Source organism: Salmo salar, chromosome 10 (assembly GCF_965601325.2).
Source record: "Salmo salar chromosome 10, fSalSal1, whole genome shotgun sequence".
NCBI classification, from domain to species: Eukaryota; Metazoa; Chordata; class Actinopteri; order Salmoniformes; family Salmonidae; genus Salmo; species Salmo salar.
Genome location: NC_138300.1, coordinates 3727570 through 3747500, shown reverse-complemented (window position 1 = coordinate 3747500; position 19931 = coordinate 3727570). Strand labels below are relative to the sequence as shown.

The 19931-nt window shown below is 48.2% G+C and overlaps 1 protein-coding gene across 3 annotated transcripts in view; it reads right to left on the bottom strand.

The window, feature by feature from the left end:
• traf3ip2l (TRAF3 interacting protein 2-like) overlaps window positions 1-19931 on the bottom strand; it is a 220276-nt gene that overhangs the window by 28062 nt on the left and 172283 nt on the right. For all 3 annotated transcript variants that reach the window (XM_045687235.2, XM_045687234.2, XM_045687236.2), the window contains 2 exons: window positions 19591-19627; window positions 19389-19474 (listed from right to left, as the gene is read on the bottom strand). In XM_045687235.2, the coding sequence (XP_045543191.1) occupies window positions 19389-19474; window positions 19591-19627 (123 nt within the window). The remainder of the gene's footprint in view (window positions 1-19388; window positions 19475-19590; window positions 19628-19931) is intronic.

Genomic DNA, 19931 nt, shown 5'->3' with positions numbered 1-19931 from the left:
ACCACAGTACACTACCACTACAATACACTACCACAGTACACTACCACTACAATACACTACCACAGTATACTACCACACTAAAACTAATACACTACCCCTACCACACTACTACAACTACCACTACTACACTACCCCTACCACACTACCCCACCACACTACTACACTACCACACTACCCCTACCACACTACCCCACCACACTACTACAACTACCACTACTACACTACCCCTACCACACTACCCCACCACACTGCCCCTACTACAACTACCACTACTACACTACCACTACTAAACTACTACACTACCCCTACTACAACTACCACTACCACACTACCACTACTACACTACCTCTACTACAACTACCACTACTACACTACCACTACTACACTACGACACTACTACAACTACCACACTACTACACTACGACACTACTACAACTACCACTACTACACTACCCCTACCACACTACTACAACTACCACTACTACAACTACCACTACTACACTACCCCTACCACACTACCCCACCACACTATTACAACTACCACACAACTTTTTATTTTATTCATTTATTTCACCTTTATTTAACCAGGTAGGCCAGTTGAGAACAAGTTCTCATTTACAACTGCGACCTGGCCAAGATAAAGCAAAGCAGTGCGACACAAACAACAACACAGAGTTACACATGGAATAAACAAACATACAGTCAATAACAAAATAGAAAATCTGTATACAGTGTGTGCAAATGAAGTAAGGAGGTAAGGCAATAAATAGGCCATAGTGGCAAAGTAATTACAATTTAGCAGATTAACACTGGAGTGATAGATGAGCAGATGAGGATGTGCAAGTAGAAATACTGGTGTGCAACAGAGCAGAAAAAAACGAAAACAAATATGGGGATGAGGTAGGTGGTTGGTTGGATGGGCTATTTACAGACTATTTAGGCTATTTACTGCACTATACTACACTACTTCTCTACTACTACACTACTTCTCTACTACTAAACTACACTACTTCTCCACTACTAAACTACACTACTTCTACACTACTTCTCTACTACTACACTACTTCTCCACTACTACAATACTACTACTACACTACTTATCTACTACTAAACTACATTACTTCTCTACTACTACAACACTACTTCTTTACTACTACACTACTTCTCTACTACTACTACACTACTCATCCACTACTAAACTACATTACTTCTCTACTACTACAACACTACTTCTTTACTACTACACTACGTCTCTACTATTGCACTACACTACTTCTCTACTACTGCACTATACTATTGCACTACACTACTCCTCTACTACTACACTACCGCCCGACACAACTTCTCTACTACTACACTCCACTAATTCACTACTGCACTATACTACTGCCCTACACTATACCACTGCCCTACACTATACCACTGCCCTACACTATACCACGGCCCTACACTATACTACTGCCCCACCCTATACTACTGCCCTACCCTATACCACTGCCCCACCCTATACTACTGCCCTACACTATACCACTGCCCTACACTATACCACTACACTATACCACTACACTATACCACTGCACTACACCATACCACTGCCCCACCCTATACTACTGCCCTACACTATACCACTGCCCTACACTATACCACTGCCCTACACTATACTACTGCCCTACCCTACCTGCACAACACTATACCACTGCCCTACACTATACCACTGCTCTACACTATACCACTGCCCCACCCTACCTGCACTAAATTATACCACTGCCCTACACTATACCACTGCCCTACCCTACCTGCACTACATTATACCACAGCCCTACACTATACAACTGCCCCACACTATACTACTGCCCTACACTATACCACTGCCCTACACTATACCACTGCCCTACACTATACCACTGCCCTACACTATACCACTGCCCTACCCTACCTGCACTACACAATACCACTGCCCTACACTATACCACTGCCCGACACTATACCACAACACTATACCACTGCCCTACACTATACCACTGCCCTACATTATACCACTGCCCTACACTATGCCACTGCCCTACACTATACCACAACACTATACCACTGCTGTACATTATACCACTGCCCTACACTATACCACTGCCCTACCCTATACCACTGCCCCACCCTATACTACTGCCCTACACTATACCACTGCCCTACACTATACCACTACACTATACCACTACACTATACCACTGCACTACACCATACCACTGCCCCACCCTATACTACTGCCCTACACTATACCACTGCCCTACACTATACCACTGCCCTACACTATACTACTGCCCTACCCTACCTGCACAACACTATACCACTGCCCTACACTATACCACTGCTCTACACTATACCACTGCCCCACCCTACCTGCACTAAATTATACCACTGCCCTACACTATACCACTGCCCTACCCTACCTGCACTACATTATACCACTGCCCTACACTATACAACTGCCCCACACTATACTACTGCCCTACACTATACCACTGCCCTACACTATACCACTGCCCTACACTATACCACTGCCCTACCCTACCTGCACTACACAATACCACTGCCCTACACTATACCACTGCCCGACACTATACCACAACACTATACCACTGCCCTACACTATACCACTGCTCTACACTATACCACTGCCCTACACTATACCACTGCTCTACACTATACCACTGCCCTACATTATACCACAACATTATACCACTGCCCTACACTATACCACTGCTCTACACTATACCACAACACTATACCACTGCACTACACTATACCACTGCCCTACACTATACCACTGCCCTACACTATGCCACTGCCCTACACTATACCACAACACTATACCACTGCCCTACATTATACCACTGCCCTACACTATACCACTGCTCTACACTATACCACTGCCCTACACTATACCACTGCTCTACACTATACCCCTGCCCTACATTATACCACAACATTATACCACTGCCCTACACTATACCACTGCTCTACACTATACCACAACACTATACCACTGCACTACACTATACCACTGCCCTACACTATACCACTGCCCTACACTATACCACAACACTATACCACTGCACTACACTATACCACTGCCCTACACTATACCACTGCCCTACACTATACCACTGCTCTAAACTATACTACTGCCCTACACTATACTACTGCCCTACAATATACCACTGCCCTACCCTTCCTGCGCTACACTACTGCCCTACCCTTCCTGCACTACACTATACTACTGCCCTACATTACAACACTGCCCTACACTAAATCACTGCCCTACACTATACCACTGCCCTACCCTTCCTGCACTACTGCCCTGCCCTTCTTGCACTACAATACTGCCCTACGTTATACCACTGCCCTACATTATACCACTGCCCTACACTACCTGCACTACACTATACCACTGCACTACACTATACCACTGCCCTACACTATACCACTGCCCTACCCTACCTGCACTACACTACACCACTGCCCTACACTACACCACTGCACTACACTATACCACTGCCCAACACTATACCACTGCTCTACACTATACCACTGCCCTACCCTATACGACTGCCCTACCCTATACCACTGCCCTACACTATACCACAACACTATACCACTGCCCTACACTATACCACTGCTCTACACTATACTACTGCCCTACACTATACTACTGCCCTACACTATACCACTGCCCTACCCTTCCTGCACTACACTATACTACTGCCCTACCCTTCCTGCACTACACTATACTACTGCCCTACATTATACCACTGCCCTACATTATACCACTGCCATACACTATACCACTGCTCTACACTATACTACTGCCCTACACTATACTACTGCCCTACACTATACCACTGCCCTACCCTTCCTGCACTACACTATACTACTGCCCTACACTATACTACTGCCCTACACTATACCACTGCCCTACATTATACCACTGCCCTACACTATACCACTGCCCTACACTATACCACTGCCCTACACTACTGCCCTACACTATACTACTGCCCTACACTATACTACTGCCCTACAATAAACCACTGCCCTACCCTTCCGGCACTACACTATACTACTGCCCTACCCTTCCTGCACTACACTACTGCCCTACATTATACCACTGCTCTACACTAAACCACTGCCCTACCCTACCTGCACTACACCACTGCCCTACACTATACCACTGCCCTACACTATACTACTGCCCTACACTATACCACTGCCCTACCCTACCTGACCTACACTATACCACTGCCCAACACTATACTACTGCCCTACACTATACCACTGCCCTACCCTACCTGCCCTACACTATACCACTGCCCTACACTGTACCACTGCCCAACACTACCCGCACTACACTATACCACTGCCCTACACTACCTGCAATACACTATACCACTGCCCTACACTATACCACTGCCCTACACTATACTACTGCCCTACACTATACCATTTCCCTACCGTACCTGCACTACCCTACACTACTGCCCTACACTATACCACTGCCCTACCCTACCTGCCCTACACTATACCACTGCCCCACACTATACCACTGCCCTACTCTACCTGCACTACACTATACCACTGCACTACACTATACCACTGCCCTACACTATACCACTGCCCTACACTATACTACTGACCTACACTATACCACTGCCCAACACTATACTACTGCCCAACACTATACTACTGCCCCACACTATACCACTGCCCCACACTATACCACTGCCCTACTCTACCTGCACTACACTATACCACTGCACTACACTATACCACTGCCCTACACTATACCACTGCCCTACACTATACTACTGCCCTACCCTACCTGCACTACACTATACCACTGCCCTACACTATACCACTGCCCTACACTATACCACTGCCCTACCCTACCTGCACTACACTACACCACTGCCCTACACTATACCACTGCTCTACACTATACCACTGCTCTACACTATACCACTGCCCTACCCTATACCACTGCCCTACACTATACCACTGCCCTACCCTATACCACTGCCCTACCCTATACCACTGCCCTACCCTATACCACTGCCCTACACTATACCACTGCCCTACCCTACCTGCACTACACCACTGCCCTACACTATACCACTGCCCTACACTATACTACTGCCCTACACTATACCACTGCCCTACCCTACCTGCCCTACACTATACCACTGCCCTACACTATACTACTGCCCTACACTATACCACTGCCCTACCCTACCTGCCCTACACTATACCACTGCCCTACACTATACCACTGCCCTACACTATACTACTGCCCTACACTATACCATTTCCCTACCCTACCTGCACTACACTACACTACTGCCCTTCACTATACCACTGCCCTACCCTACCTGCCCTACACTATACCACTGCCCTACACTATACCACTGCCCCACCCTACCTGCACTACACTATACCACTGCCCTACACTATACCACTGCCCTACACTATACCACTGCCCTACACTATACTACTGCCCTACACTATACCATTTCCCTACCCTACCTGCACTACACTACACTACTGCCCTTCACTATACCACTGCCCTACCCTACCTGCCCTACACTATACCACTGCCCTACACTATACCACTGCCCCACCCTACCTGCACTACACTATACCACTGCACTACACTATACCACTGCCCCTACACTACACTATACCACTGCCCTACACTATACCACTGCCCTACACTATACTACTGCCCTACCCTTCCTGCACTACACTACTGCCCTACATTATACCACTGCTCTACACTAAACCACTGCCCTACCCTACCTGCACTACACCACTGCCCTACACTATACCACTGCCCTACACTATACTACTGCCCTACACTATACCACTGCCCTACCCTACCTGACCTACACTATACCACTGCCCAACACTATACTACTGCCCTACACTATACCACTGCCCTACCCTACCTGCCCTACACTATACCACTGCCCTACACTGTACCACTGCCCAACACTACCCGCACTACACTATACCACTGCCCTACACTACCTGCAATACACTATACCACTGCCCTACACTATACCACTGCCCTACACTATACTACTGCCCTACACTATACCATTTCCCTACCGTACCTGCACTACCCTACACTACTGCCCTACACTATACCACTGCCCTACCCTACCTGCCCTACACTATACCACTGCCCCACACTATACCACTGCCCTACTCTACCTGCACTACACTATACCACTGCACTACACTATACCACTGCCCTACACTATACCACTGCCCTACACTATACTACTGACCTACACTATACCACTGCCCAACACTATACTACTGCCCAACACTATACTACTGCCCCACACTATACCACTGCCCCACACTATACCACTGCCCTACTCTACCTGCACTACACTATACCACTGCACTACACTATACCACTGCCCTACACTATACCACTGCCCTACACTATACTACTGCCCTACCCTACCTGCACTACACTATACCACTGCCCTACACTATACCACTGCCCTACACTATACCACTGCCCTACCCTACCTGCACTACACTACACCACTGCCCTACACTATACCACTGCTCTACACTATACCACTGCTCTACACTATACCACTGCCCTACCCTATACCACTGTACTACACTATACCACTGCCCTACCCTATACCACTGCCCTACCCTATACCACTGCCCTACCCTATACCACTGCCCTACCCTACCTGCACTACACCACTGCCCTACACTATACCACTGCCCTACACTATACTACTGCCCTACACTATACCACTGCCCTACCCTACCTGCCCTACACTATACCACTGCCCTACACTATACTACTGCCCTACACTATACCACTGCCCTACCCTACCTGCCCTACACTATACCACTGCCCTACACTATACCACTGCCCAACCCTACCCGCACTACACTATACCACTGCCCTACACTACCTACACTACACAATACCACTGCCCTACACTATACCACTGCCCTACACTATACTACTGCCCTACACTATACCATTTCCCTACCCTACCTGCACTACACTATACCACTGCCCTACACTATACCACTGCCCCACCCTACCTGCACTACACTATACCACTGCACTACACTATACCACTGCCCCTACACTACACTATACCACTGCCCTACACTATACCACTGCCCTACACTATACCACTGCCCTACACTATACCATTTCCCAACCCTACCTGCTCTACCCTACACTACTGCCCTACACTATACCACTGCCCTACCCTACCTGCCCTACACTATACCACTGCCCTACACTATACCACTGCCCTACCCTACCTGCACTACACTATACCACTGCACTATACTATTGCACTACACTACTCCTCTACTACTACACTACCGCCCGACACAACTTCTCTACTTGTCACGAATCCCACCGAAGGTGGCTCCCCTGCCTGCTCGGGCGGCGCTCGGCGGTCGTCGTCACCGACCTACTGGCCGCCGCTGATCCCTTTTTCCTTTTCGTTTGGTATGTCTTATTGTTTGCACCTGTTCCTCATTTGTCTTTTGATTTTGGTTATTTAAGCCTGGTTAGCCCGCCCAGTGTTGTGCGGGATTATTTTAGCGTCAGGTTGTGTTTTTGTAGTTGGATGTGCTGCCGATTTACGACTGTAATATTGTATGCTGGCTGTGCACCTGTTTTGGGCACTTGGCATTCTTTCCACGCCGTTTGTGTTGGCGTCGATCGTGTTGTGTTTTTTTTATTTAAATAAACACAAAGTTCCGTACCTCTGCTCTCTGCGCCTGACTCCTACCACCACTCCTAGCAACCGTCTGACAGAATCCCGCACCAACTATGGAGTCAGCAGGAGCAGCCTCCCCTCCTCTCCCATCGATGGAGGAACGGGTCCTTCACCATACCACCATCCTCCACCGAATCGGCTCAGCGATGGAGCAGATGATGGAGAGGATGGACCGATGGGAGAGGAGTGGCCTCCCTACCGCATCCCCAGCACCAATCTCACCCAGAGCTCCCTGTTGGTCACAGGTTCGTTTTAGTAACTTTCCCCTTGTTTTCTCCCTCTTTCCAGCATAAGGCGCTAGTCGATTCAGGCGCAGCTGGAAACTTTATGGATCGTGGGCTCGCATTAAGGCTAGGGATTCCCCTGGTGTCGTTGGACCAACCTTTCCCCGTGCACTCCTTAGATAGCCGACCATTAGGGTCAGGACTGGTCAGGGAGGCCACGGTGCCACTGGACATGGTAACGCAGGGGGATCATGGGGAACGGATTAGTCTCTTCCTCATTGATTCTCCTGCGTTTCCGGTGGTGCTGGGGATTCCCTGGCTGGCCAATCACAATCCCAATATTTTGTGGAGACAGGGGGCTCTCAGAGGGTGGTCAGAGGAGTGCTCAGGCAGGTGTAAGGGAGTTTCCATCGGTGCGACGACGGTGGAGATTCCAGACCAGGTTTCCACTGTGCGCATTCCCTCAGAATATGCCGATTTGGCTATCGCCTTCTGTAAAAAGAGGGCGACCCGATTACCACCTCATCGACGAGGGGATTGCGTGATAAATCTCCAGGTAAACGCTGCACTTCCCAGGAGTCACGTGTACCCATTGTCACAGGAGGAGACGTTGGCTATGGAGACATATGTCACGGAATCTCTGAGACAGGGGTATATTCGGCCCTCCATGTCACCCGTCTCCTCGAGTTTCTTTTTCGTGAAGAAAAAGGATGGAGGATGACCGCGTTAAAGCCGTGCGTAATTGGCCGACTCCGGTAAAGGAGGTGCAGCGGTTTTTAGGGTTTGCCAATTACTACCAGAGGTTTATCCGGGGCTTTGGTCAAGTTGCTGCTCCCATTACCTCACTGCTGAAGGGGGGTCCGGCGCGCTTGCGCTGGTCAGCAGAGGCGAACAGAGCGTTCAGTCGCCTGAAGGAGCTGTTTACCGTCGCTCCAGTGCTGGCTCATCCGGATCCCTCTTTGGCATTCATAGTGGAGGTGGATGCGTCCGAGACTGGGGTGGGGGCCGTGCTATCACAGCGCTCGGGCACGCCACCCAAACTCTACCCGTGCGCTTTCTTTTCTAGGAAGCTAGGGCCGGCGGAGCAGAACTATGACGTGGGGGACAGGGCGTTGTTCGCTGTGGTCAAGGCTCTGAAGGTGTGGAGACATTGGCTTGAGGGGGCTGAGCACCCTTTCCTCATCTGGACTGACCACCGTAATCTCGAGTACATCCGGGCAGCTAGGAGACTGAATCCGCGTCAGGCCAGGTGGGCCATGTTCTTTACCCGTTTCCGGTTCACGATCTCTTATCGGCCAGGTTCACAGAACACGAAGGCCGACGCACTGTCCCGCCTATATGACACCGAGGAGAGGGCCATCGATCCGGCTCCCATTCTTCCGGCGTCGTGTTTGGTAGCTCCGGTGGTATGGGAGTTGGACGCGGAGATCGAGCGGGCGTTACGGTCGGAACCTGCACCATCGCAGTGTCCGGCAGGTGTTCAGTACGTGGTCTCCGTGATCGATTGATTCGATGGGCCCATAATCTCCCCTCTTCGGGTCACCCTGGGATCGAGAGGACAGTGCGGAACCTGAGGGGGAAGTACTGGTGGCCCACCTTGGGTAAGAACGTGCGGTTTTATGTTTCCTCCTGCTCGGTGTGCGCTCAGAGCAAGGCTCCTCGACACCTGCCTAGAGGGAAATTACACCCCCTCCCCGTTCCACAGCGGCCGTGGTCACACTTGTCAGTGGACTTCCTCACTGACCTTCCCGTATCTCAGGGGAACACCACTATCCTGGTCGTTGTGGATCGGTTCTCGAAGTCCTGTCGTCTCATCCCGTTGCCCGGTCTCCCTACGGCTCTGCAGACTGCACTACACTATACCACTGCTCTACCCTACCTGTACTACACTATACCACTGCCCTACCCTACCTGCACTACACTATACCACTGCCCTACCCTACCTGCCCTACACTATACCACTTCCCTACCCTACCTGCACTACACTATACCACTGCCCTACGCCACACTATACCACTACACTATACCACTGCCCTACACTATACCACTTCCCTACCCTACCTGCACTACACTATACCACTGCCCTACCCTACCTGCACTACACCGCCGCCCTACCCTACCTGCACTACACTATACCGCCGCCCTACCCTACCTGCACTACACTATACCACTGCCCTACCCTACCTGCACTACACTATACCACTGCCCTACCCTACCTGCACTACACTATACCACTGCCCCACCCTACCTGCACTACACTATACCACTGCCCTACCCTACCTGCACTACACTATACCACTGCCCCACCCTACCTGCACTACACTATACCACTGCCCTACCCTACCTGCACTACACTATACCACTGCCCTACCCTATACCACTACACTATACCACTGCCCTACACTATACCACTACACTATACCACTGCCCTACACTATACCACTACACTATACCACTGCCCTACCCTATACCACTACACTATACCACTGCCCCACCCTACCTGCACTACACTATACCACTGCCCTACACTATACCATTTCCCTACCCTATACCACTGCCCTATACCACTGCCCTACCCTACCTGCACTACACTATACCACTGCCCTACCCTATACCACTACACTATACCACTGCCCTACCCTACCCTACCTGCACTACACTATACCACTGCCCTACCCTATACCACTACACTCTACCACTGCCCTACCCTACCTGCACTACACTATACCACTGCCCTACCCTACCTGCACTACACTATACCACTGCCCTACCCTATACCACTACACTATACCACTGCCCCACCCTACCTGCACTACACTATACCACTGCCCTACCCTACCTGCACTACACTATACCACTGCCCTACCCTACCTGCACTACACTATACCACTGCCCTACCCTACCTGCACTACACTATACCACTGCCCCACCCTACCTGCACTACACTATACCACTGCCCTACCCTAACTGCACTACACCACTGCCCTACCCTACCTGCACTACACTATACCACTGCCCTACCCTACCTGCACTACACTATACCACTGCCCTACCCTATACCACTACACTATACCACTGCCCTACCCTATACCACTACACTATACCACTGCCCTACCCTACCTGCACTACACTATACCACTGCCCTACCCTACCTGCACTACACTATACCACTGCCCTACCCTACCTGCACTACACTATACCACTGCCCCACCCTACCTGCACTACACTATACCACTGCCCTACACTATACCATTTCCCTACCCTATACCACTGCCCTATACCACTGCCCTACCCTACCTGCACTACACTATACCACTGCCCTACCCTATACCACTACACTATACCACTGCCCTACCCTACCTGCACTACACTATACCACTGCCCTACCCTATACCACTACACTCTACCACTGCCCTACCCTACCTGCACTACACTATACCACTGCCCTACCCTACCTGCACTACACTATACCACTGCCCTACCCTACCTGCACTACACTATACCACTGCCCTACCCTACCTGCACTACACTATACCACTGCCCCACCCTACCTGCACTACACTATACCACTGCCCTACCCTACCTGCACTACACTATACCACTGCCCCACCCTACCTGCACTACACTATACCACTGCCCTACCCTACCTGCACTACACTATACCACTGCCCTACCCTATACCACTACACTATACCACTGCCCTACCCTATACCACTACACTATACCACTGCCCTACCCTACCTGCACTACACTACCCTACGAATTTGAGGAAAACGCTACCAACACATTGACTGTAATACTTGCGCTGGTAAAACATTGTACCACTGCTACTCAACATAGCGAAATGCCTACAAGACCCTCCCCCACCCTCCCTTTGGCAAATCTGATCACGACTCCATTTTGCTCCTCCCGTCCTATAGGCAGAAACTCAAACAGGAAGTACTCGTGCTAAGGTCTATTCAACGCTAGTCTGACCAATCGGAATCCATGCATCAAGATTGTTTTGATCACAGACTGGGATATGTTCCAGGTAGCTTCTGAGAATAACATTGACGAATACATGGATACGGTGACTGAGTTTATCAGGAAGTGTATAGAAGATGTTGTACCCACTTTGGGGTATTAAACCTACCCAAACCAAAAAACATGGATAGATGTCAGCATTCGCGCAAAAACTGAAAATGTGAACCACCACATTTAACCATGGCAAGGTGACTGGGAAATATGGCCGAATACAAACAGTGTAGTTATTCCCTCCGCAAGATAATCAAACAGGCAAAACGTCAGTACAGAGACAAAGCGAGGATAAAACAGTGCCACCGACGCGGCCCGCTAACAAGGACAGTGGGCTCTCTATGTGGCCGAAGTGAGTAAGACATTTAAGAGTGTTGACCATCGCAAGGCTGCCGGCCCAGATGGCATCTCTAGCTCCGTCCTAAGAGCATGCGCAGACCAGCTGGCTGGAGTGTTTACAGACATATTCAATCTCTCTCTATCCCAGTCTGCTGTCCCCACTTGCTTCAAGATGTCCAGCCATTGTTCCTGTACCCAAGAAAGCAAAGGTAACTGAACTAAATGACTATCACCCCATAGCACTCACTGCTGTCATCATGAAGTGCTTTGAGAGGCTAGTTAAGGATCATATCATCTCCACCTAACCTGTCACCCTAAACTCACTTCAATTTGCTTACCGCCCCAATAGATCCACATACGATGCAATCGCCATCGCACTGCACACTGCCCTATCCCATCTGGACAAGAGGAATACCTATGTATTGGATTCCAAGATGGCGTAGCAGTGCAGACGTGGTTTGTCGTCCTCTCGTTTACTTTTGTATTTTTCGTCTTTTTTGTATATATATTCCAATACATTTTTCAATCTCTTTTTCCATTTTTAAATTAAATATACCTTCCGGTAACCCTCCTCACTCAATGTGACACAGATCCGCTATTTTTCTAGACCTTATAGCCAAAACTTTCATCAGAAGCTAGCCAGCTAATTTGTCATGTCCTGACCAGTAAAGGGGTTATTTGTAATTAAAGTTTGGTCAGGACGTGGCAGGGGGTATTTGTTTTATATGGTTTTGAGTGTGTGTTTATGTATAGGGGCGCTTGATTTATGTTTCCGGGGTTTTTGGTTTAGTTCTATGTTGTATAGTTCTGTTTCTAGGGTGTTTATTTCTATGTTTAGTAATTGGGATTGGGGCCTTCAATTGGAGGCAGCTGGTTATCGTTACCTCTGATTGAAGGTCCTATAATTAGGAGTATGTTTGTTTTGGGAATTGTGGGAGGCTGTTTTGCACGGCTAGGGTTAGCCTGCAAACTGTTATGTTGTCGTCCGTTTTCTTGTTTTTGTGAAGTGTTCATGGTTATTTAAAGTAAACGTCAAAATGAGCACTCAACCCACTGCGCCTTGGTCCAATTCATACGACGGTCGTTACATAATTAGCTTCTAGCTATTTAGTCATTGTTAGCCACTGCTAGTGGCCTTTACCCTCTGCTCAGGCACCAGATGTTTTTTAGCCTGGATAATACCTGCCAGCCTCGGACTGTTTTTCTCCACTACAACGCCGGAATACTGCCATAAACCCTGGACCATTGATCATCACAGCTAGCTAGCTGCCACTGAGTGACCCAGCCCCGACGCTAGCCCTGAGCCAGGCGCATCTCCTGGCTAGCAAACGAAATCGCCACAACTACAATACCTCTTTCGCCATCTGGCCCAGTCCCTTCGTCGACACAGTGCCCCGCCGTATCACCACGACTGGTCTGCAGACGTAATTCCATCAGCTGTGCCTTCAACAGGCCTTTGACGGACGACGGAGCAGACGCTTCTACTTACCCCGGACTGCTAACTTTAAACACCGTGTCTCCCGCGTGCTAGTGTAGTAACGACTACCCCGCGGCTTCCCTGTTCCATCTATTGCTATACACTGGACCCTATGATCACTTAGCTACATAGCTGATGCCTGCTGGACTGTTTATCACGGTACTCTACTTTGTTTACTTTGTTTACCGTTTATCTGTCGGCCCTAGCCCCGAACTCAGGCCCTGTGTGTAGTTAACCGACCCTCTCTGCCCATTCATCGCCATTTTGTCTGTTGTTGTCTTACCCGTTGTTGTCTTAGCTAGCTCTCCCAATCAACACCTGTGATTGCTTTATGCCTCGCTTTATGTCTCTCTCAAATGTCAATATGCCTTGTATACTGTTGTTTAGGATAATTATCATTGTTTTAGTTTACTGTGGAGCCCCTAGTCCCACTGTACATGCCTTAGATACCTCCTTTGTCCCACCTCCCGCACATGTGATGACCTCACCCAGCATAACTAGTGCATCCAGAGATGCAACCTCTCTTATCATCACTCAGTCCCTGGGCTTACCTCCACTGTATCCGCACCCCACCATACCCTTGTCTGCACATTATGCCCTGAATCTATCCTACCACGCTCAGAAATCTGCTCCTTTTATTCTGTCTCCAACAACCTAGACGACCAGTTCTTATAGCCTTTAGCCATACCCTCATCCTACTCCTCCTCTGTTCCTCTAGTGATGTGGAGGTTAACCCAGGCCCTGTGTGTTCCCAGGCACTCTCATTTGTTGACTTCTGTAATCGAAAAAGCCTTGGTTTCATGCATGTTAACATCAGAAGCCTACTCCCTAAGTTTGTTTTACTCACTCCTTTAGCAGAAGAGCACCTCCTGCCCGCTGCACTGAGGCTAGGTAACACGGTCACCACCGATAAATCCATGATCATCAAAAATGTCAATAAGCATTTCTCTACGGCTGGCCATGCTTTCCTCCTGGCTACCCCAACCCCGGCCAACAGCTCTGCACCCCTCGCAGCTACTCACCTGAGCCTCCCCAGCTTCTTCTTCACCCAATTCCAGATAGCAGATGTTCTGAAAGAGCTGCAAAACCTGGACCCGTACAAATCAGCTGGGCTAGACAATCTGGACCCTCTCTTTCTAAAATTATCTTCCGCCGTTGTTGCAACCCCTCTTCAAAGGGGGTGACACTCTAGACCCAAACTGTTACAGACCTATATCCATCCTGCCCTGCCTCTCTAAAGTCTTTGAAAGCCAAGTTAATAAAAATATCACTGACCATTTCGAATCCAACCGTACCTTCTCCGCTGTGCAATCCGGTTTCCGAGCTGGTCACGGGTGTACCTCAGCCACACTCAAGGTACTAAACGATATCATAACCGCCATCGGTAAAAGACAGTACTGTGCAGCCGTCTTCATCCACCTGGCCAAGGTTTTCAACTCTGTCAATCACCACATTCTTATCGGCAGACTCAACAGCCTTGGTTTCTCAAATGACTGCCTCGCCTGGTTCACCAACTACTTCTCTGATAGAGTTCAGTGTGTCAAATCGGACCTCTGGCAGTCTCTATGGGGGTGCCACAGGGTTCAATTCTCGGGCCGACTCTTTTCACTGTATATATCAATGATATCGCTCTTGCTGCGGGTGATTCCCTGATCCACCTCTATGCAGACAACACCATTCTGTATACATCTGGCCCTTCTTTGGACACTGTTAACAAACCTCCAGACGAGCTTCAATGCCATACAACACTCCTTCCATGGCCTCCAACTGATCTTAAATGCTAGTAAAACCAAATGCCTGCTTTTCAACCGATCGCTCCCTGCACCCGCCCGCCCGACTAGCATCACTACTCTGGATGGTTCTGACCTAAAATACGTAGACAACTACAAATACCTAGGTGTCTAGCTACTGTAAACTCTCCTTCCAGACTCATATCAAACATCTCCAATCCAAAATCAAATCTAGAATCGGCTTTCTATTTCGCAACAAAGCCTCCTTCACTCACGCCGCCAAACTTACCCTAGTAAAACTGACTATCCTACCGATCCTCGACTTCGGCGATGTCATCTACAAAATAGCTTCCAATATTCTACTCAGCAAATTGGATGTAGTCTATCACAGTGCCATCCGTTTTGTTACCAAAGCACCTTATACCACCCACCACTGCGACCTGTACGCTCTAGTCGGCTGGCCCTCGCTACATATTCGTCGCCAGACCCACTGGATCCAGGTCATCTATAAGTCTATGCTAGGTAAAGCTCCGCCTTATCTCAGCTCACTGGTCACCATAGCAACACCCACCTGTAGCACGCGCTCCAGCAGGTATATTTCACTGGTCATCCCCAAAGCCAACACCTCCTTCAGCTGCCTTTCTTTCCAGTTCTCTGCTGCCAGTGACTGGAACGAATTGCAAAAATCGCTGAAGCTGGAGACTTACATTTCCCTCACTAGCATTAAACATCAGCTACAGTGGGGCAAAAAAGTATTTAGTCAGCCACCAATTGTGCAAGTTCTCCCACTTAAAAAGATGAGAGAGGCCTGTAACTTTCATCATAGGTACACTTCAATTATGACAGACAAAATTAGAAGAAAAAAAATCCAGAAAATCACATTGTAGGATTTTTAATGAATTTATTTGCAAATTATGGTGGAAAATAAGTATTTGGTCAATAACAAAAGTTTATCTCAATACTTTGTTATATACCCTTTGTTGGCAATGACACGTCAAATGTTTTCTGTAAGTCTTCACAAGGTTTTCACACACTGTTGCTGGTATTTTGGCCCATTCCTCCATGCAGATCTCCTCTAGAGCAATGATGTTTTGGGGCTGTCGCTGGGCAACACGGACTTTCAACTCCCTCCAAAGATTTTCTATGGGGTTGAGATCTGGAGACTGGCTAGGCCACTCCAGGACCTTGAAATGCTTCTTACGAAGCCACTCCTTCGTTGCCCGGGCGGTGTGTTTGGGATCATTGTCATGCTGAAAGACCCAGCCACGTTTCATCTTCAATGCCCTTGCTGATGGAAGGAGGTTTTCACTCAAAATCTCACGATAAATGGCCCCATTCATTCTTTCCTTTACACGGATCAGTCGTCCTGGTCACTTTGCAGAAAAACAACCCCAAAGCATGATGTTTCCACCCCCATGCTTCACAGTAGGTATGGTGTTCTTTGGATGCAACTCAGCATTCTTTGTCCTCCAAACACGACGTGTTGAGTTTTTACCAAAAAGTTATATTTTGGTTTCATCTGACCAGATGACATTCTCCCAATCCTCTTCTGGATCATCCAAATGCTCTCTTGCAAACTTCAGACGGGCCTGGACATGTACTGGCTTAAGCAGGGGGACACATCTGGCACTGCAGGATTTGAGTCCCTGGCGGCGTAATGTGTTACTGATGGTAGGCTTTGTTACTTTGGTCCCAGCTCTCTGCAGGTCATTCACTAGGTCCCCCCGTGTGGTTCTGGGATGCCACTGTTCTTGTGATCGTTTTGACCCCACGGGGTGAGATCTTGCGTGGAGCCCGAGATCGAGGGAGATTATCAGTGGTCTTGTATGTCTTCCATTTCCTAATAATTGCTCCCACAGTTGATTTCTTCAAACCAAGCTGCTTACCTATTGCAGATTCAGTCTTCCCAGCCTGGTGCAGGTCTACAATTTTGTTTCTGGTGTCCTTTGACAGCTCTTTGGTCTTGGCCATAGTGGAGTTTGGAGTGTGACTGTTTGAGGTTGTGGACAGGTGTCTTTTATACTGATAACAAGTTCAAACAGGTGCCATTAATACAGGTAACGAGTGGAGGACAGAGGAGCCTCTTAAAGAAATCTTGCTTGTTTGTAGGTGACCAAATACTTATTTTCCACCATAATTTGCAAATAATTTCATAAAAAATTCTACAATGTGATTTTCTGGATTTTTTTTCCTCATTTTGTCTGTCATAGTTGAAGTGTACATATGATGAAAATTACAGGCCTCTCTCATCTTTTTAAGTGGGAGAACTTGCACAATTGGTGGCTGACTAAATACTTTTTTGCCCCACTGTATCTGAGCATCTAACCGATCGCTGCAGCTGTACATAGTCCATCTGTAAATAGCCCACCCAATCTACATACCTCATCCCCATATTGTTTTTATTTACTTTGCTGCTCTTTTGCACACCAGTATCACTACTTACACACCATCATCTGCTCATCATCATCTGCTCATCTATCACTCCAGTGTTAATCTGCTTTAACTGTAATTACTTTGCTACTATGGCCTATTTATTGCCTTACCTCCTCACGCCATTTGCACACACTGTATATAGACTTTCTTTTTTTTCTACTGTATTATTGACTATGTTTGTTTATTCCATGTGTAACTCTGTATTGTTGTTTGTGTCGCACTGCTTTGCTTTATCTTGGCCAGGTCACAGTTGTAAATGAGAACTTGTTCTCAACTAGCTTACCTGGTTAAATAAAGGCTAATAAAAATGTAAAATGTAAGAATGCTGTTCATTGACTACGGCTCAGCATTCAACACCATAGTACCCTCCAAACTCGTCATTAAGCTCGGGGTCCTGGGTCTGAACCCCGCCCTGTGCAACTGGGTCCTGGACTTCCTGACGGGCCGCCCCCCAGGTGGTGAAGGTAGGAAACAACACCTCCACTTCGCCGGTCCTGCGTGCTCAGCCCCCTCCTGTACTTCCTGTTCACCCATGACTGCGTGGCCACGCACGCCTCCAACTCAAACATCAAGTTTGCAGACGACACTACAGTGGTAGGCTTGATTACCAACAATGACGAGACAGCCTACAGGAGGAGGTGAGGGCCCTCGGAGTCTGGTATCAGCAAAATAACCTCTCACTCAACATCAACAAAACAAAGGAGCTGATCGTGGACTTCAGGAAACAGCAGAGGGAGCACCCCCCCCATCCACATCCACAGGACAGCAGTGGAGAAGGTGAAAAGCTTCAAGTTCCTCTGTGTACACATCACTGACGATGTGACAAATAAAATGTGATTTGATCTAATATTGATCTAATATTTATATATTTACTTTTAGATGTGTGAATCATTTTTAGATAGCTACTACTGCACTGCTAGGAACACAAGCATTTCGCTACACCCATAATAACATCTGCTAAATATGTGTATGTGACCAAAACAATTAGATTTGACTACTGCACTATACTACTGCCCTACACTTCTTCTCTACTACACTATACTACTACTTCTCCACTACACTACTTCTCTACTACACTTCTCTACTACACTATACTACTTCTCTACTACACTATACTACTGCCCTACATTACTTCTCTACTACACTATACTACTTCTCTACTACACTATACTACTTCTCTACTGCCCTATACTACTTCTCTACTACTGCCCTACACTTCTGCCCTACAAGACTTGTCAGAGGCTTATCACATTCCCCAGTGGCTCATTTCACTCCTAATCGGTGTGTAAAACATCACTGGGGCCACTATGGACGACTGTAATGTTAAAGTCATACTTACTTTGTTCCACAGAGAGCGGGGCACTGCAGGGTTGATCCACAGAGAGCGGAGCACTGCAAGGGTTAGGATGGGGACTCATGTGGCCACTAGAAAAAAGATCCAACATGAGTCACCATTTCTAAAACAAAGTTAATCTCTTTGCAAACAGGGATTTCTGAGACCTTTGCTCTTGGCAATGCAGATCATATGCTTGCTGGCTTACCTTCGCATGTGGGCTGCACCTGGCAGGCTGTAGTTATCTGTGTGAGAGAGAGAGAGAGAGAGAGAGAGATAAAGGCACTGGTAACACCCATTTTTAAAATGGGGTGAAGTTGACCAGGCATGTAACTACAGGGCGATTAGCCTTTTCCCAGTTCTACCAAAAGTAGTGGGGACAGCTTTAACAGAGCAATTAATGGCCTACTTGTAGAATCAATTCCTGCATTCACAGCAAATCGGCTTTTTATTTTTTTTATTTAACCTCTCTGGGACATCTGGGACGCTAGCGTCCCACCCGCGGGACACACTATCAACAGCCAGTGAAATAGCAGGGCGTAAATTCAA